This window comes from Hyla sarda, chromosome 8 (assembly GCF_029499605.1).
Source record: "Hyla sarda isolate aHylSar1 chromosome 8, aHylSar1.hap1, whole genome shotgun sequence".
Lineage (NCBI taxonomy): Eukaryota > Metazoa > Chordata > Amphibia > Anura > Hylidae > Hyla > Hyla sarda.
The window spans coordinates 169258525-169278647 of record NC_079196.1 but is presented as its reverse complement, the minus strand read 5'-3'; the positions used below and the strand labels follow the sequence as shown (position 1 = coordinate 169278647).

The 20123-nt window shown below is 43.0% G+C and overlaps 2 protein-coding genes across 6 annotated transcripts in view; one reads left to right on the top strand and one right to left on the bottom strand.

The window, feature by feature from the left end:
* The window catches only part of ALG1 (ALG1 chitobiosyldiphosphodolichol beta-mannosyltransferase), a 47919-nt gene that overhangs the window by 10713 nt on the left and 17083 nt on the right, over positions 1–20123 (top strand). For 4 of the 5 annotated variants that reach the window (XR_008847365.1, XM_056537058.1, XM_056537057.1 and 1 more), the window contains exons 3-8: positions 4128–4231; positions 10693–10841; positions 12070–12159; positions 13928–14038; positions 14800–14921; positions 15283–15321. Coding sequence is in view for 4 of the 5 variants with exons in the window: in XM_056537058.1 (XP_056393033.1) it covers positions 4128–4231; positions 10693–10841; positions 12070–12159; positions 13928–14038; positions 14800–14921; positions 15283–15321 (615 nt within the window). In the remaining variant the exon portion in view is untranslated. Of the gene's footprint in view, positions 1–4127; positions 4232–10688; positions 10842–12069; positions 12160–13927; positions 14039–14799; positions 14922–15282; positions 15322–20123 lie in introns of all 5 variants that reach the window. The other variant, XM_056537061.1, reaches the window with a different exon arrangement.
* The window catches only part of C8H16orf89 (chromosome 8 C16orf89 homolog), a 152192-nt gene that overhangs the window by 131530 nt on the left and 539 nt on the right, over positions 1–20123 (bottom strand). The gene's annotated exons all lie outside the window — the stretch shown is intronic.

Below are 20123 nucleotides of genomic sequence, written 5' to 3'. Positions count from 1 at the left end.
CACTCCTTTAGAAGCTGAGGTGGGATGTGTGCTGTGGAACCACTGGGTGTAGAAATGGGTCGGGAGCTTGGGAATGCGGGTGCCTCTAAAATGTGTTTCCTGGATCAGGGCGATATCCACCCCTGTCTTTCCGCATAAGGGACAAAAGTTGTCCCCTCTTTTTTGGCTCATTGAAGCCCCTGACATTATAAGTAGAAACCGTTACAGCGATAGTCATCACATAACATGAAGAAGGAGGTGAACCATCATTATCTGCTCACAATAAAGTTGCTTGGTGAACAAAGGCCAGTTGAGTCGGCCAATTTTAACAAACCAATAAACAATTCTATAACTATACCACAAGTTATATGGTAGAATGTAGACCATCTTGTAGTCAGTATTTATATAGCAACCAACAATTAGTCAGAACTGCATTAAAGAATCGTGAAAAAGTTATAACATTGTCCCGCAACGGGAAGAACGGTAAAGATAGCAGAGGGAACTAGGGGGAGAAGAGCAATGAGTCAAGATGAGGAGTAGGTAGCAGGTAGAAATATGAGGGGTATAGGGAGAGAGTGTAGGAAGGTTATTGTAGATATAGGGATATAAGTGGTGTAAAAAAGAGGAAGAGTAGAAGGAGAACTAGGTTAAAGGAGTAGTCCAGTGGTGATTCAGTGGTGAGCAACTTATCCCCTATCCTAAGGATAGGGGATAAGTTGCAGATCGCGGGGGGTCCGACCCCTGGGGCCCCCCGCGATCTCCTGTACGGAGCCCCGACAGCCCGCTGGAAGGGGGCGTGTCGACCTCCGCACGAGGCGGCGGCCGACACGCCCCCTCAATACAACTCTATGGCAGAGCCAAAGCGCTGCCTTCGGCAATCTCCGGCTCTGCCATAGAGATGTATTGAGGGGGCGTGTCGGCCGCCGCCTCGTGCGGGGGTCGACACCCGCTATCTCGGCGGAGAGCCGGGGCCCCGTACAGAGAGATCGCAGGGGGCCCCAGCGGTCGGACCCCCCGCGATCTCAAACTTATCCCCTATCCTTAGGATAGGGGATAAGTTTTTCACCACTGGACTACCCCTTTAAGAGAGCAAATGTGGAAAAATTTAGAGTAGACACAGTAAGGGGCACAGTTTCACGGACAACGTGTAATAGAGAATGCACCAAATAATAACTGTAACCCATTTGGGTATTTGCCAACGCAGTGCACACCGCTAATAACTATTAAACTATGGGACTAAATATGTTCCAGAGACCTATTTGGTATCTGGCACCACATCTCTAGTGGTGAGATCACCTGTAGGAGGGAAAAATTATTAGGTAAAGGTGAAAAAAATGAAAACATTCTCCAAATGCAGCACAGGTGCGGGTCCCAGTTAGGACTCTTGGAGATTAATTATCTCTGCTAAGATGTCCCTCGGTCCATCGTACGTAATCGGGTGTCTGCTAAGTCGATTCTTCTCGGGGTTAATTTCCCTGAGCGTCTTCTAGCTTTGTGATTTAGTCGTCCCAACAGTTTCCCACGGTGTTGGCGTTGGAATGGAGGGAAGATCTGTGAGATCCATGACAGCAGCCCAGTCGGCACATCAACATCACCCCATTCCAGAATAGAGAGTGCATCCGTGAGATCTGTTTTTGTGCGGATGGTAAATCGTTTGCCGCTCACGGAGAAGGATAGGCCGAAGGGGAACAGCCATTTATATGGAATAGACTTGGAGCGGAGCAGATCTGCGAATGGTCTCATGAGGTTACTTTTGGATAAGGTAATGCGGGCTAGGTCTTGGTATATGGAGAGAGGGGAGTCCTCAAAGGAAAGGTCAGATAGATTCCTAGACTTGCAAAGAATATCATCTCTGACCATATAGTTGAGGAGGCGGCAGATTGCGTCTCTTGGAGGTTCTTGCAGTTTCGGTTTGGCTCTCAAAGCCCGATGTGCTCTCTTAATTTCTATAGTGAGGTGGTAGGAGCCTCCGAGTATTTGGATGAATATTTGTTTGAGGGTCGGTATCAGCAATTCCTGCAGAACGGTTTCAGGGAGACCTTTTATACGTAGGTTGTTCCACCTCCCCCTGTTATCTTGGTCCTCCATCCACTCGACAATTTTGTTCAGGTGGAGTTGGCATTTTGCAAAGGTGGAGGTAGAAGATTCTGCGTAAGAAATAAGATGAGTTTGCGTAGTTTCAAGTTGCTCTACCCTGTTACCCACTTGTTTTATATCATGCTTAAGTTCATTCAGGTCTTGACGGATGGGGTCCAGGGCAGAGGTAATTAGTTCACTCATGAAGGATCTGGAAATTGGGAGTTCCCCCAACTGCGACTGGTTATCCATTTCGCTGTCTGAGCAATTACCAGAGCGGGTTCTAGAGACAGGCGTAGAATATTTAGCAGATGGAGAGGCTTGAGATTGTGCCTTACGTTTATCTCCCTTTAAGTGCTTAGTAACAAAGTCTTCGATACTACTTTTCTCCTGGTGGTTAGCTGATGTATCTCTGTGTTTTGGAGGTCCTATTTTAACCATCTCCACTCTCCCAAGGGGTAGAGAGGGGCTTAAGGATTTAGAGGATGAAAACAAAGCTGCATGGACAAATCAGGTGCAGTTCTGGCAGATAAGGTAGAACTTAGTGCATTGTAGTTAGGTGGTGCTTAACCCCTTAAGGACGCAGGACGTAAATGTACGTCCTGGTGCGGTGGTACTTAACGCACCAGGACGTACATTTACGTCCTGTGCATAACCGCGGGCATCGGAGCGATGCCCGTGTCATGCGCGGCTGATCGCAGCCAGGGACCCGCCGGCAATGATCTCGCCATTAACCCCTCAGGTGCCGGGATCAATACAGATCCCGGCATCTGCGGCAGTGCGCGATTTGAATGAATGATCGGATAGCCCGCAGCGCTGCTGCGGGGATCCGATCATTCAGAACGCTGTACGGAGGTCCCCTCACCTTCCTGCTTCTGGCTCTTCTGCTCTGGTCTGTGATTGAGCAGACCAGAACAGAAGATAGCCGATAACACTGATCTGTTCTATGTCCTATACATAGAACAGATCAGTATTAGCAATCATGGTATTGCTATGAATAGTCCCCTATGGGGACTATTCAAGTGTTAAAAAAAAAAAAAAAAAAATGTAAAAGTAAAAAAAAAAAAAATTAATTATATATTTTTATAATTCGGACATTTCCGCATGCGGCGATACCACATGTTTATTTTTATTTACACTTCTTTTTTTTTTTTTTTTTTTTTTTTTTTATGGGAAAAGGGAGGTGATTCAAACTTTTAATAGGGGAGGGGTTAAATGATCTTTTATTCCCTTTTTTTGCAGTGTTATAGCTCCCATAGGGACCTATAACACTGCACACACTGATCTTTCACATTGATCACTGGTTTCTCATAGGAAACCAGTGATCGATGATTCTGCCGCTTGACTGCTCATGCCTGGATCTCAGGCACTGAGCAGTCAATCGCCGATCGGACACCAGGAGGCAAGGTAGGAAGCCCTCCTTGTGTCTAACAGCTGTTCGGGATGCCGCGGCGAACCCGAACAGCTCCCTGAGCTAACCGGCATGGTCTCACTTTCGACGCAGCGTTCAACTTTGAACGCCGCGTCTAAAGGGTTAATAGCACGCGGCACCGCGATCACTGCCGCGTGCTATTAGCCATGGGTCCCGGCCGTTGTTAGAGGCCGGGCCCGACCCGTTATAGAAAGGGAAAGGACTCAGGACGTACCGGTACGTCCTTGGTCCTTAAGGGGTTAAAGCGACACTCCAGCCACCATTTTTATTCCATAAGGGCATTAGCAAGGTAAGTGAAAACAGCTTCCCTGCACGCCCTTTCGCCATGCGGCTCTGTTCCCCTGCTAAACACTCAGCTCTGGTCCTGGCGCGCTGCCTTGTGACCAGCCGTTTTACACATGGGTTTGTGTGTGGAGCGGAAGTCACTTTATGGAACTATGAGCATCTCATAGAATTACATAGAGAGAGACTGGACTGGAGCAGAGTGTTAAGCAAGGTAACAGCCGAGCTAATACCTCTCATGAAATAAAATTGGCTGGGTGTCTCTTTAAGACATGGTCATTTTAATTATTTTCGTTCAACATGTCAAATTTTAGACCAGATAAACCGAAATAAATATTCATTTTTTTTCTTTATTCAGTTGGACCACGAGTACTTCAGTATGCGCTAAAGGTTATTGTGCAGGCTGTTCAGCTCTTTTGGGAACTTTTGAAGATTGATTCCCCATCTTTTATCCTACTTCAGGTAAGGATTCATCTACATTTAGCTGTAATTATTGTTATATAACTATCCTTGTCCTCCAGCTTATCTACAGGCTGTAAAGGAAAGGGTTAAAACTTTCCTTCAACCTCTTCTTACATAACCTGTAAATGATATGGGTAAAATTGTCAGTAATTACCCTTTTTTCCATTTATCTAGTTGTAGTGTAACTCAAAGCTTCACATAAAGTATTCTGGTTTTAAATCCACTTAGAGGAAGGTTTATTTTTCTTTATTTTTTAAATGGGTACTCTACTGTAAGCATCTTATCCCCTGTCCACAGTATAGGGGATAAGATCGCGGGGGCCGGCAGCAGCGGCTTCTGCAACATGGAAGCTTGCAGCTTCCACATTCGTGAAGTTGCACCTTTCCCCCTCCATACATGTCTATGGAAGGGGGCGTGATGGCTAGTACATAGCTGTCACGCCTCCTCCCATAGATGTGAATGAAGGGGGTGTGGTGGACGGCATCGACAGTTATCGGGCACGAAGTGGAGGTCACTCCGTGCACTTGAATGATGGGTACTGCAGCGGAGATCGCGGGGGTCCCCAGCGGCGACACTCCCACGATCTAACAAAGGATAGGGGATAAGATTTTCACAGCGGAGTACCCCTTTAACGCCTTAACGACGCAGGACGTAAATGTACGTTCTGGTGATGTGGTACTTAATGCACCAGGACGTACATTTACGTCCTGGGCATAACCGCGGGCATCGGAGCGATGCCGGCATCAAGCGCCTCAGCCTGTTGATCGCAGCCAGGGACCCACTGGTAATGGCGGATGTCCGCCATTAACCCCTCAGATGCCGTGATCAATACAGATCACGGCATCTGCAGCATCGCGGTCACTTAACAGGATGATCGGATCGCCCGCAGTGCTGCCGCGGCGATCCGATCATCCTGCACGGCAGACGGAGGTCCCCTCACCTGCCTCCGCTGTCTTCCGGGAGTCTTCTGCTCTGATCTGCCTTCCCGCAGACCAGAGCAGAAGATGACGGTAACCCTGATCACTGCTATGTCCCATACATATCACTGAACAGGATTAGCAATCGAATGATTGCCATAAATAGTCCCCTATGGGGACTACAGTATAAGAGTGTAAAAATAAAAGTGAAAAAATAAAGTAAAAAAAATTTGAAAAACCCCCTCCCCCAATAAAAACGTAAATTGTCCCATTTTCCCTATTTTAAAAAATTATTTTATATACATATTTGGTATCGCCGCGTGCGTAAATATCTGAACTATTCAAATAAAATGTTAATGATACCGTACGGTGAACGTAAAAAAAAAAGTCCAAAATAGCTGCTTTTTTATAAAATTTTATTCCAAAAAATAATATTAAAAATGTAATAAGTTTTGTATAAGCAAATATGGTATTAATAAAAATTACAGATCACGGCACAAAAAATGAGCCCTCATATCGCTGCTTACACGGAAAAATGAAAAAGTTATAGGTATTAAACGTACTAATTTGGTTAAAAAGTTTGCGATTTATTTTTTTTAAGTGCAACAGTAATAGAAAAGTATGTTATCATGGCTATCATTTTAATCGTATTGACCCAAAGAATAAAGAACACGTCATTTTTACCATAAATTGTACGGCGTGAAAACAAAACCTTCCAAAATTTGCAAAATTGCGGTTTTCTTTTTAATTTCCCCACAAAAATAGTGTTTTTTGGTTGCACCATACATTTTATGGTAAAGTGAGTGATGGCATTACAACAGACAACTGGTCACGCAAAAAACAAGCCCTCATACTAGTCTGTGGATGAAAATATAAAAGAGTTATGATTTTTTGAAGGGGAGGAGGAAAAAACGGAAAAATAAAATTGTCTTAGTCCTTAACCCCTTCCCGCAGAATGTCATATATAAACGCCGGGTTGTGCAGTGCGTTCGCGCATCCCGGCGTTTATAAATGACATGCAGTTAACCCAGCGATGCGCAGCATCGCACGGGTTAACTGGCAGAAGTCCCGCTGTTTCCAGCAGGGGACAACTTCTGCTTCACCCCCAGGACCATCAATTGATGGTCCTGGTCAGCGATCACTGTGATTGGTCCCTGTGGACCAATCACAGTGATCTGGGGTGAAAGTTCAGATCCCCCGCACTGCCCGCCCCTGGAAGTCGGGCAGAACGGGGGACGAAGCGCTGCAGGGGCTCGCGGGGACCTGCGGCATTCGGGGGGAACACGTGGGGACCGGCGGACTTACCTGATCCAGCGGCGGGACCGAGGAGCAGCGGCAGGACCGGCCACGTGGACGAGCAGCGACGGGTAAGTATGTGGTCCTCAGAGGCAGCAGTGAAGATCTTCACTGCTGCTTCTAGGAGTCTGAAAACTACAACTCCCAGCATGCCTAGACAGCCTTTGGCTGTCCGGGCATGCTGGGAGTTGTAGTTTTGCAACATTTGGAGGGCCCCAGTTTGGAGACCATTGTATAATGGTCTCCAATCTGTGCTCTTCCAGCTGTTGCAAAACTACAACTCCCAGCATGCACTGACTGTCCAGGCATGCTGGGAGTTTTAGTTAAGCAACATCTGGCCCTTCAGATGTTGCCGAACTACAACTCCCAGCATGCCCTTCAGCTGTCTGGGCATGCTGGGAGTTGTAGTTTTGCAACAGCTGGAGACACACTGGTTGGGAAACATTGTTTCTAACTCAGTGTTTCCTAACCTGTGTGCCTCCAGCTGTTGCAAAACTATAACTCCCAGCATGCACTAAAAGACCATGCATGCTGGGAGTTGTAGTTTTGCAACATCTGGAGGGCCCCAGTTTGGAGACCATTGTATAATGGTCTCCAATCTGTGCTCTTCCAGCTGTTGCAAAACTACAACTCCCAGTATGCACTGACTGTCCAGGCATGCTGGGAGTTTTAGTTCAGCAACATCTGGCCCTTCAGATGTTGCCGAACTACAACTCCCAGCATGCCCTTCAGCTGTCTGGGCATGCTGGGAGTTGTAGTTTTGCAACAACTGGAGACACACTGGTTGGGAAACATTGTCTGTTTCTAACTCAGTGTTTCCTAACCTGTGTGCCTCCAGCTGTTGCAAAACTATGACTCCCAGCATGCACTAACAGACCATGCATGCTGGGAGTTGTGGTTTTGCAACAGCTGATGCAAGCCCCCCCCGCCCCGCCACCCCCGTGAATGTACAGGGTACATTCACATGGGCGAGGCTTTTACAGTGGGTTTCTCGCATCTTGAGATGCAGCAAATTTTGCGCTGGGAAACTCGCTGTAACCCCCTGCCCATGTGACTGTACCCTAAAAACACTACACTACACTAACACAAAATAAAATAAAAAGTTAAAAACACTACATATACACATACCCCTACACAGCCCCCCTCCCCCAATAAGAACGTCCGGTACACCACTGTTTCCAAAGCAGAGCCTCCAGCTGTTGAAAAACAACAACTCCCAGTATTGTCGGACAGCCGTTGACTGTCCAGGCATGCTGGGAGTTTTGCAACAGCTGGAGGCACCCTGTTTGGGAATCACTGGCGTAGAATACCCCTATGTCCACCCCTATGCAAATCCCTAATTTAGGCCTCAAATGCACATGGCGCTCTCACTTTGGAGCCCTGTCGTATTTCAGGGCAACAGTTTAGGGTCACATATGGGGTATCGCTGTACTCGGGAGAAATTGCGTTACAAGGTTTGGGGGGCTTTTTCTTCTTTAACCCTTCATGAAAAGGAAATGTTGGGGTCTACACCAGAATGTTAGTGTAAAATTTTTTTATTTTTTACACTAACATGCTGATGTTGCCCTATACTTTACATTTTCACAAGAGGTAAAAGGGAAAAAAGCCCCCCAAAATTTGTAACGCAATTTCTCCCGACTACAGAGATACCCCATATGTGAGCGCAAAGTGCTCTGGGGGCGCACAATAAGGCCCAGAAGGGAGAGTGCACCATGTACATTTGAGGTGATTTGCACAGGGGTGGCTGATTGTTACAGCGGTTTTGACAAACGCAAAAAAAAAAAAACCCCACATGTGACCCCATTTCGGAAACGACACCCCTCACGGAATGTAATGAGGGGTGCAGTGAGAATTTACCCCCCACAGGTGTCTGACGGATCTTTGGAACAGTGGTCCATGAAAATGAAAACTTGTACAGCCCACTGTTCCAAAGATCTGTCAGACACCAGTGGGGGGCAAATGCTCACTGTACCCCTTGTTACGTTCCTCAAGGGGTCTAGTTTCCAAAATGGTATGCCATGTGTGTTTTTTTTTGCTGTTCTGACACCTTAGGGGCTTCCTAAATGCGACATGCTCCCCGAGCAAAATTTGCTCTCAAAAAGCCAAATATGACTCCTTCTCTTCTGAGCATTGTAGTTCGCCCATAGTGCACTTCAGGTCAACTTATGGGGTACCTCCATACTCAGAAGAGATGGGGTTACAAATTTTGGGGGGTATTTTCTGCTATTAACCCTTGCAAAAAGGTGAAATTAGGGGGGAAACACACATTTTAGTGGAAATTTTTTTTTTTTTTTCTTACATATGCAAAAGTCGTGAAACACCTGTGGGGTAATAAGGCTCACTTTATTCCTTATTACATTCCTCAAGGGGTCTAGTTTCCAAAATGGTATGCCATGTGGGTATTTTTTGCTGTTCTGGCACCATAGGGGCTTCCTAAATGCGACATGCCCCCCGAGCAAAATTTGCTCTCAAAAAGCCAAATATGACTCCTTCTCTTCTGAGCATTGTAGTTCGCCCATAGTGCACTTCAGGTCAACTTATGGGGTACCTCCATACTCAGAAGAGAAGGGGTTACAAATATTGGGGGGTATTTCCTGCTATTAACCCTTGGAAAAATGTGAAATTTGGGGGGAAACACACATTTTAGTGAAAAAAAATATTTTTTTTTTTACATATGCAAAAGTCGTGAAACACCTGTGGGGTATTAAGGCTCACTTTATTCCTTGTTACGTACCTCAAGGGGTCTAGTTTCCAAAATGGTATGCCATGTGGGGGATTTTTGCTGTTCTGGCACCATAGGGGCTTCCTAAATGCAACATGCCCCCCAAAAACCATTTCAGAAAAACGTACTCTCCAAAATCCCCTTGTCGCTCTTTCCCTTCTGAGCCCTCTACTGCGGCCGCCGAACACTTTACATAGACATATGAGGTATGTGATTACTCAAGAGAAATTGGGCTACAAATATAAGTATACATTTTCTCCTTTTACCCCTTGTAAAAATTTAAAAATTGGGTCTACAAGAACATGCGAGTGTAAAAAATGAAGATTGTGAATTTTCTCCTTCACTTTGCTTCTATTCCTGTGAAACACCTAAAGGGTTAAAATGATGACTGAATGTCATTTTGAATACTTTCGGGGGTGCAGTTTTTATAATGGGGTCTTTTGTGGGGTATTTCTAATAAGAAGACCCTTCAAATCCACTTCAAACCTGAACTGGTCCCTGAAAAATAGTGAGTTTGAAAATTTTGTGAAAAATTGGAAAATTGCTGCTGAACTTTGAAGCCCTCTGGTGTCTTCCAAAAGTAAAAACTCGTCACTTTTATGATGCAAACATAAAGTAGACATATTGTTTATGTGAATAATTTTTTTTTTAATTTGTAATATACATTTTCCTTACAAGCAGAGAGCTTCAAAGTTAGAAAAATGCAAAATTTTCAAATTTTTCATCAAATTTTAGGATTTTTCACAAGGAAAGGATGCAAGTTACCAAAAAATGTTACCACTACGTTAAAGTAGAATATGTCACGAAAAAACAATCTCGGAATCAGAATGATAACTAAAAGCATTCCAGAGTTATTAATGTTTAAAGTGACAGTGGTCAGATGTGCAAAAAACGCTCTGGTCCTTAAGGCCAAAATGGGCTTGGTCCTGAAGGGGTTAAGGTCCAAATGGGCTGAGTCCTTAAGGGGTTAAAGGGGTGTTCCAGGCTATAACACTTATCCATTATTCTCAGGACAGGAGAGAAGTGTCTGATCATGGGGGTCTGACTGCTGTGACTGTGGTCGGAACCCTGTGATCAGACACTCCTCCTCTATCCTGTAAATAGGGGATAAATATTGTAGGTGGGAATACCTTTTTAACCATAGCTAAGAGTAGCTACAACAAGCATTTCTTAGAAGCCTCTAAAAAATTAAGAGAAGCAGTCTGGTTGCTATGAGCAACTGCACCACTCTTCACATATTTTCATCAATCTCCCTCAATGATTTGGCTCAGAACTCTGTAATGCTGAATTTGCCCTGTGGAGGCACTGTAGTAGATTTGAGCACTAGCTACCATGTTTCCTACAGGTTTCAGCTGATAGCTAAAGCTCAGTAATGTACATACTGTTACCAGTCTATTGCTTGGGCACACTTATATTTCAGAGCAGACTTCTAGAATTTACTGGATAGGTACCATTGTTTGTATATCATTCACTCTACTTGTTTCTATTGGTAAAATCTGAGAACTTTGTTCCTGTCTTTAAGGTAGAATCCTCCAGGTTTACCTGCCATAGCAGTAACCTGGATTTTTTGTCTTCTGAGAAGATGCCAACTGATAATAGACTGGCACAACTATGGGTACTCTATCATGAGCCTGACAAATGGACCTGGACATCCAGTTGTACGCGTTGCAAAATGGTTTGTATGTTTTTACATTTTAAATTAAAGAAGGATCCTGCCTTCGTGTTAGTAGCCAGGCTGTTATATTTTTAAAGGGGTACTCCGGCCCTAAGACATCTTAACCCGGGGGTACCGCCGCTGGGGACCCCCGCAATCTCTCATGCAGCACCCACCTGTCTCAGCTGCACGAAGCTATGATCGCTCCGTGTCTGAAGCCTCACAACCTCGTCACGCCCCTCCCATAGGCTTGCATTGAGGGGGCGGGGCGTAATGTCACAAGGGGGCGGAGTCGTGATGTCACGATACTCTTGCACCATGGTCGTGAGGCTTCAGACACGGAGCGATCATCACTTCATGCAGCTGAGACAGGCGGGTGCTGCATGAGAGATTGTGGGGGTCCCCAGTGACAGGAGCCCTGCGATCAGACATCTGGAGTACCCCTTTAAGCAGGAACTGTTTTGAATTCACATTTGAACACACGTCTCTTTATTTATTCTCCACCTGAATGTGGCGGACACTTTTTTTGGGGGTGGTGGGTTTCTGAATACACCAGATTCATAACTATATAAAGGCAAGTGTCTTCTTTCAGTTCTCATATTAGCCAAATTAGCCAATTTGTTGTGTCATTTTAACTTTTTAGAGTACAGACCTGTGGATCTGATATGATACCCTTATTTTGGATTGCATATGAAGCTGACAGATCCTTTGGAAGCTATGGTCATGGCTTCTATTGACAGTTATGACAGATTTCTGATAGGTTTGTCAGCTTCAGATGTTTTTGATTAAAAGAATAACTCAGCAGACTGCTAAATGTATTATTGAAAGTAACAGGTTACTGGGTGGAGACTAGTACTGATGTATACGGAGCCCTGGTGCTTATTTACCTCAGTATAATGTATATACTGAAATGGTTTTATAAGGGAGGAAGAAAAGCCAATGTATAGTCATGGCAGTTTTTTTTTTGTCAAGAATTAGTTATTCCATAAATATAGATTTAGGGCAGGGTCACACTTGCCATATTCTGCTTTGTATTTGCTACTATGTATTTTTCTACCCATTAAAATCAGTGGGTAGCATAATCAGCTGCAGTAAAATACAGCACAAGTGACGCTACCCTTAGGGGTTTTTCAGTCCACTGACACCCCTGCGATCAGACACTTATCCCATATACTGAGTACCTGTGTATCTTGTAATTTACAGGCTTCTTCTTTTAACATTTGCTTATTGAAGAATTTCCTTTTCGTAGGTATGAAAAATTATTTGGCCGAGTATCACATTATAATTTCTGTGTAACAAATGCCATGAAGGAAGACTTGCTGCATAACTGGAGAATAAAGTAAGACTACATTTAATTTGTTACAGCATGACATTTGATGTGATGCCATTGTTTGATTGTTAGGCAAACTACAATAGAGACCAAAAACGAAGCTGTAAAGGGGTACTCTGCCCCTAGACATCTTATCCCCTATCCAAAGGACCCCTGCGATCTCTGTGCAGCACCCGGTGTTCGTTAAGAACACTGGGTGTAGGCGGTGGGGGTTGTGACGTCATGCCATGCCCCCCGTGACATCACACACTCTCAGTGCAAGTCTATGGTATGGGCCGTGTTGCTGCTGTTAACTGTACTGCAGACACGGCATACAACTTAAGCAAAAAAAGTCCGAGGCCAGGTGGCTAAGTGCAAATACAGACAAATGTAATCGGACCTATATAGACAGCACTTTATTTTAAACTCGCGTATATTAATAAAGAATTGAGCACAATTTATTTTGGTATATGGGAAAACTGGGTATTTTTGGGTCACCGAGGTGACCTTATAGTATATTATAAAATGAGAACAGCACCCCAGCTCTTTGAAGTGGCTTGAGAACTACAGCCTCTTTAAAGGGGTACTCCACTCCTAGACATCTTATCCCCTATCCAAAGGATAGGAGATAAGATGTCTGATCGTGCTGGAGGCTCGTGATGTCACGGCCACGGCCCCTCCCCTGTGACATCACACCCTCCCTCTCAATGCAAGGCTATGGGAGGGGGGTGTGGCGTGATGGCACGATGGTCTGTGGCTGTGAAGTCACGAACCTCCGGGGCCACAGCCGGTGTTCATATAGGGTGCTGCAGGGAGATTTCGGGGGGTTCCAGCAGCGGGATCCCCGCGATCAGTTATCTTATCCCTTATATCCTTTTTGGATAGGGGATAAGATGTCTTGGGGCGGAGTACCCCTTTTAATGTTTACATCCATTACAAGTCCATTGGTAGTTGCAAACAGTGTCCTATTTGTAGCAGTGATTCAAGTGAACAACACAATGCTCTAATACCTTTCTTGGTTGCTACAAACAGGGTAGTGTTTGCAACTATTTATGAACTTGTAGCAGATGTAAACATTGTAGTGCTTCCAGTTCTTAAAGGGATACTCCGCCCCTAGCATCTTATCCCCTATCCAAAGGATAGGGGATAAGATGTCAGATCACGGGGTCCTGCCGCTGGGGACCCCCGGGATCTCCGCTGCTCGCCCCGCTATCTTTACTGCACAGACCAAACTCTCCGTGTGTAATGACCGACCATACAGGGCCTGGAGCTTCGTGACGTCAAGGCTCCGCTCCCTCGTGACGTCACGGCCCTCTCCCTCAATACATGTCTATGGGAGGGGGCGTGATGGCCGCCACGCTCCCTCCCATAGACTTGTATTGCGGGGGCGGGCCAAGGCGTCATGATGCTCGTGCCCCAGTATCGCCGGTCATTACGCACAGAGCAAGTTTGCTCTGACCCCGGGATCTGACATCTTCTCCCCTATCCAAGCATAAGATGCAAGGGGCGGAGTACCCTTTTAAGCCACGTCAAACACCTGACCGGCAGGGGTGCCAGAAGCTAGACCCACGCTGATCTAATATTTATGTCCTAGTAATTTTATTAATTTAATCCTTTGCTTGTTCTAGACTTAGGAGTCGTGTGTGTGTGGGGGGGTTCGCTCCTATGTACTGATTCACAGCTGTCTCTGCATACATACAAGGAAGGATGACGATCAGGGATTCTTACCACTGGACTCCTAAGCCCAATTAGGTATTTTGTGATAACCCAAATTAAATGCATTTCCTTACTGTTGCAGAGCTATCACCCTGTATGATAAACCACCATCCATATTTAAAGAGACGCCAGTGGAGCTTCAGCATCGGCTGTTCATGAAGCTTGCAGCGGACTATGTGCCTTTCAAAGCTAGGTACGTAACACTTTCTATATATATATAAAAGGTGTCCTTTTCACATATCAAACCATTCAGATTGCTTCTTTGTTTTTTCAGACGCATTTTTAACAATTCAGAAGCAATCTGGTTGCTATGGGAGCTTTTTCTCTTTACAGGTTTTGATAAATCTCCACCTTGTTAAGAGCAAATCAGACAGTCAAATACCACCAACTTTTTTTTTGGCAAATATGTATATATTAGTTATTACACAAACCTCCTGTAGGCTAAATGCAGCAGTACATATAGATGTGTCCTTCCTTAGCTTGTCTATAAACCTGATAAGCTGTTTTGCACAAGATGCTAACAAATATGGGGGAAAAAAATGATACATCCAATGGATGCCTTGATGGACACCTTCCATTGCACATCCATGAGAAGGTGCTCCCCTTGTTGGATTGTGTAAGAACACAACACCTATGACAGCCTTATCCGAGCCTGCGGCTCAGGTATGTCCTTCATATGAGGATATACTGGCTAATGTCTCAATTTTAACATCAGTGTTGAGGGTTAGCCATGTGTCACTGTTTACATCTACCACAGTAGTGCACCTAAATTTATGTAATAACTTTGTTTATACCATAGGGGATAACATTTTGCATAAAACCATGAAAAAAAAACCTTAATGGTATTATGCAAGAAAAAAAATCTGTCATGTAAAAGACGTAATCCCTTTCGTTTGGCATTTAAAGGACCCAATGAGCAGTTTTCTTTTTTACTATTTTTTTTTTTTTTCTCAGCTTAGAATCTACAGATGCCCACATAGAAAGATCTGCATTCACAGAGAAAAACCTGGCGACTGGCATTGTTACATACATGGAGGAAAGACCTGCTATACTGATCAGTAGTACAAGCTGGACAGGTATATTGTTGCTTCCCCCCCCCCCCCCCACCACCATTTTATTACTCATGGGTGAATAGTAAATTGTCAATATTGCCTGTTTTTCTTCGTTTTTCTAAGAGCACTGACGAGTTTGGACCCCACAGTGACATATTGTGGCCATCAAACTGTTAAAATTGCAGTAATAATGTGATTTAAGCTGCAACTTGACTGTTCCCAAGAATTCACAAGTGATCTTGTCTTCACTGCAGTCAAAGATAGACATCTGTACAAAAATAAGGACTTTGCTGAATACAAGAGAAAACTGCCATGCTGTAATGTATCTTTTGGTGTAAAGTATTTCAATGCTCCTTTTTTTTTTTTTTTTTTTTTTTTTATACAGAGGATGAAGACTTCAGTGTTTTGTTAAGTGCATTGCAAGGTATGTATGCAATGTTCTGTATGATCCTTGTTCTATCATCTTCGCTACAGTCCCAGATGTGGCAAAGCCATGAAATAGAATTTTATGTGGAAACTTTATTTTCCTGACTTGTTCTTGAATGTGCTGCAAGTTCAGGAGACATATAGTCGTGGCCGTAAATGTTGGCACCCCTGAAATTTTTCAAGAAAATAGTATTTCTCACAGAAAAGGATTGCGGTAACACATATTTTGCTATCCACATGTTTATTCCCTTTGTGTGTATTGGAACTAAACCAAAAAAGGAGAATAAAAAAGCAAAATGTCACACCAAACTCCAAAAATGGACTGGACAAAATTATTGGTACCCTTAACTTAATATTTGGTTGCACACCCTTTGGAAAAAAATAACTGAAGTCAGTCGCTTCCTATAACCATCAATAAGCTTCTTACACCTCTCAGCCGGAATGTTAGACCACTCTCTCTTTGCAAACTGCTCCAGGTCTCTCTTATTGGAAGGACGCCTTTTTCCCAACAGCAATTTTAAGATCTCTCAACAAGTGTTCAATGGGATTAAGATCTGGACTCATTGCTGGCCACTTCAGAACTCTCCAGTGCTTTTTTGCCATATGTTTGGGGTCATTGTCCTGCGTGAAGGCCCAAGATCTCGGACGCAAACCCAGCTTTCTGACACTGGGCTGTACAGTGCTACCCAAAATCCGTTGGTAATCTTCAGATTTCATGATGCCTTGCACATATTCAAGGCACCCAGTGCCAGAGGCAGCAAAGCAACCCCAAAACATCATTGAAGCTCCACCATATTTCACTGTAGGTACTGTGTTCTTTTCTTTGTAGGCCTCATTCCATTTTCGGTAAACAGTAGAATGATGTGCTTTACCAAAAAGCTCTATCTTGGTCTCATCTGTCCACAAGACTTTTTGGCTTACTTAAGTTCATTTTGGCAAAATGTAGTTTTGCATTTTTATGTCTCAACAGTGGGATCCTCTTGGGTCTCCTGCCAGAAAAACTTTTGATATGTTGTAAAGCATGCAAAACCAATGGGTTTTGCAATTGCTTTCATTAGAAAATTTTCTGTATTTCATGCTGAAAAAGCCAGTCAAACTGCCCCCCCCCCCGCCCCGCCTGGACATATACTAGTCCTGCTGTGTCCATGCATCATCACCTATGTCATGGACACACTTCCTTGATTGACAGCTGTGAGTGCAGGGCTCACACCTGGAGGAAAAATCCTCCCACTGTCATCTTGTGTCCTGCTACTGTCTGTGAGGACAAGCTGGGAGTTGTAGTTTTGCTAATGAAGGTGGAGATGTGAGCAGACATCATACTGAGGGAGGGGGCAGAGACCTCCACAGTGAGGCCACGCCACCTCCCTTTGAGAAAAATTTTGACTAGTGTGCTAAATTTAAAGTGTTATAAAAAAATAAAATAAAGGTGCTAGACACCTAACATTATGTCCAATTTGCTTTATTTTTTTCCCCCTCCCTTTTTTGCTTTAGTTCCATTACACAAAAAAGGGAATAAACATGTGTATAGCAAAACATGTGTTACTGCAATCCTTTTCTGTGAGAAATACTTAATTTTCTAGAAAAATTTGAGGGGATCCAACATTTATGGCCATGCCTGTATGTGTTATATTAGGTATTATTTTATGTGCACTCACTCGTGGATATCAGTATTTGTTACTACTTATTGGTATTATAGCAATATAAAGATTGGGGGACCCAGCACTGTTACATATCGAGATTTTAGTTCTGAGATAGAAAGAAAAAAAATGTAAAATAGTAAGTGCAGACTTGAACCTAGCCTTACTAGATAGTGGATCATTGCATTTATTTAGATTTATTGTGGATTTTTTGTAGTCAGCGCTATTTTCTTCTTTTTATAAAATGCAGCATATGTCATTTTATCCATGGAGATCAAAAGGCTTTTTAGCATGCTCTAAAAGCTTATCCAGATGTCTAAAAAAACAAAAACAAAAAACTCAAACATATACAACTTTTTAAAACTGTATCAGAAAATGTCCTTTAAAAAACCTGCAGTTTTCTTAGTAGAAAAAGAAAATGCCTATACAAAAGAACCATATTCATACTTCTTTAACCCCTTAACCATATCGGATGTAAATGTTCATCATGGTGCGGTGGTGCTTAACTCACCATGACGTACATTTATGCCATGAACATGACCGCGAGCAGCGGACTGTTGCTATCATCATGCGTGGCAGGTCCCGGCTGCTACCAGCAGCTGGGGACACGCTGGTAATGGTGGACATCAGCGATCGCGCCGATGTCCGCCATTAACCCCTCAGATGCCGTGATCAATACAAATCGTGGCAGTGCAGCACTTAATATGGATGATCGGATCACCCGCAGCGCTGCCGTGGTGATCCCATCATCTGTAATGGCGGCCTCTGGCGACCGATAACACTGATCAGTGCTATGTCCTATGCATAGCACTGAACAGTATTAGCAATCAAGTGATTGCAATAAATAGTCCCCTATGGGGACTATTATAGTGTATAATAAAAAAAAAAAATCAAAAAGTGAAAAATTCCTTCCTTAATAAAAAGGTAAAACGTCCGTTTTTCCTATTTTACCCCCAAAAAGCGTAAGGGAAAAAAAAATTTAATAAACCTATTTGGTATCACCACGTGGGTAAATGTCTGAACTATTAAAATATAATGTTAATTATCGCGTATGGTGAACGGCGTAAACGTAAAGATAAGTCAAAAATTGCTGCTTTTTTTTTCTTGATCGCATCATATTCCCAAAAAAATTAATAAATGTGTTAAAAGTTTTATATATGCAAATGTGTTATCAATAAAAAGTACAGATCATGGCACGAAAAATTTGCCCTCATACCGCCACTTATACAAAAAAATGAAAAAGTTATAGGTCGTACTAATTTGGTTAAATAGTTGAGATTATTTTTTACGCTGTACAATAATACAAAAGTATGTAATCATGGGCATCATTTTAATCATATTGACCCACAGAATAAAGAACACATGTCATTTTTGCCATAAATTGTATGGCATGAAAACGATACCTTCCAAAATTTGCTAAATTCCTGTTGTCTTTTCAAATTTGCCACACAAATAGTATTTTTGTTTTGGTTGCGCCATACATTTTATGGTAAAATGAATGATGTCATTACAAAGGACAACTGTTCTTGCAAAAGACAAGCTGTCATACTCACCTGTAGATGAAAATATAAAAGTGATGATTTTTAGAAGGCGAGGAGGAAACAAAAATGCAAAAATAAAATTGGTCTGGTCCTTAAAGGGGTACTCCACTGCTAAGCATTTGGAACTCCGGGAGCTTGTGACGTCATAGCCCTGCCCCCTCACAATGTCATGTTACGCCCCCTCAATGCAAGTCTATCGGAGGCGGCGTGACAGCCGCCACACCCCCTCCCATAGCCTTTTATTTTTTTTTTATTTATTTTTTTTAATATAATGTAGGTAATAGCATGATATGTTTATTTGTAATGTGCACTGGTTAAAAATTATTTATATATTTTTTTTGGGTGAAAAAAATCCTGTCTTGTTCATGTAGCAGTTGCCTGTGTCTCTGTGCAACTGAGACCTCATTGCTAATGGCTGACATGAGTGATTACACTGATGCCTGCCATTAACCTTTCAGATGCCATGTTTAATACTGATCACAGCATCTAAAGCAGTTATTGGGCTTGTCGGATCACCTGCATACATAATTCTCTGAATATTAAAATATAATGGTAATGATTACGTACAGTGAATGGCATAAACGTGAAAAAATAAAGTCCAAAATTGCAGATTTTTTGGTCAACTCACATCCCAGAAAAAAAATGGAATAAAAAGTTAATCAAAGTCGTATATATGCAAAAGTGGTACCGATAATGTTTACTGAACATGGTGCAAAAAATTGCCCTTAGGCTAAGTTTCCACCTGTTTATTTATTTATTTTTTTCTGGCAGTTTTTTGGAAAACTACCACTGCAGTTTTTGAGCCAAAGTCAAAAGTGGATCCATAAGGGAGGAGAAGTATAAGTCCGTCCTTTATATGTCCTGTTCCTTTTTGAATACACTTCTGGCTTTGGCTCAAAAACTGTAGTGGCAGTTTTCCAAAAACTGCCAGAAAAAAAACAAGTGGAAACTTGGCCTAATACAGCCACACCTATGGAAAAATTAAGTTCTAGGGGGTCAGAATAGGACAATTTAAAACCCAATTTTTATTTATTTATTTATTTATTATTATTATTATTCTTTTAAACAGTGCACTTGGTAAAAACAAACCCACGCCCCCAAATAAATTTGCAAAATTGTGGTTTATTTTTACTACACAAATATTTTTTGGTTGTGCTGTACATTTTATGGTAAAATGAAAGGTGTCATAACAAGTACAATTAATCGATTGCACAAAAAAAAGCCCTCATATGGCTCTGTGGAAAATCATGGAGTTATGTCTCTTAAAAGGCAAGAAGAAAGGAAAAAAACACAGCAAAAAATGAAATTTATTGTGTCCAAAAGGGATATGCAGCCAAAAGTGGTAAAAATATCATAAATACGTTTTTTTTATTGATACATGCTCAACATGACTCCACAGGGCATCCCAGTTGAATTGTTTCAAAATCGAACCCCCATAAACAGCCTTTGAAAATCCAGGTACTTCCTGGTTTGTGCAGAGACCTAACAGGAAACTACAGGCCATCAGCCCCTGTGCTTGTTTCTTGTGTGAGCTGCAGGACAGGCTGTCTTTAGAGAGCTGAGCAGGTTACATGGTTAGAGAAGCAGGGAATATAGATGAGGGAGGTGTGTGAGTCTCAGCC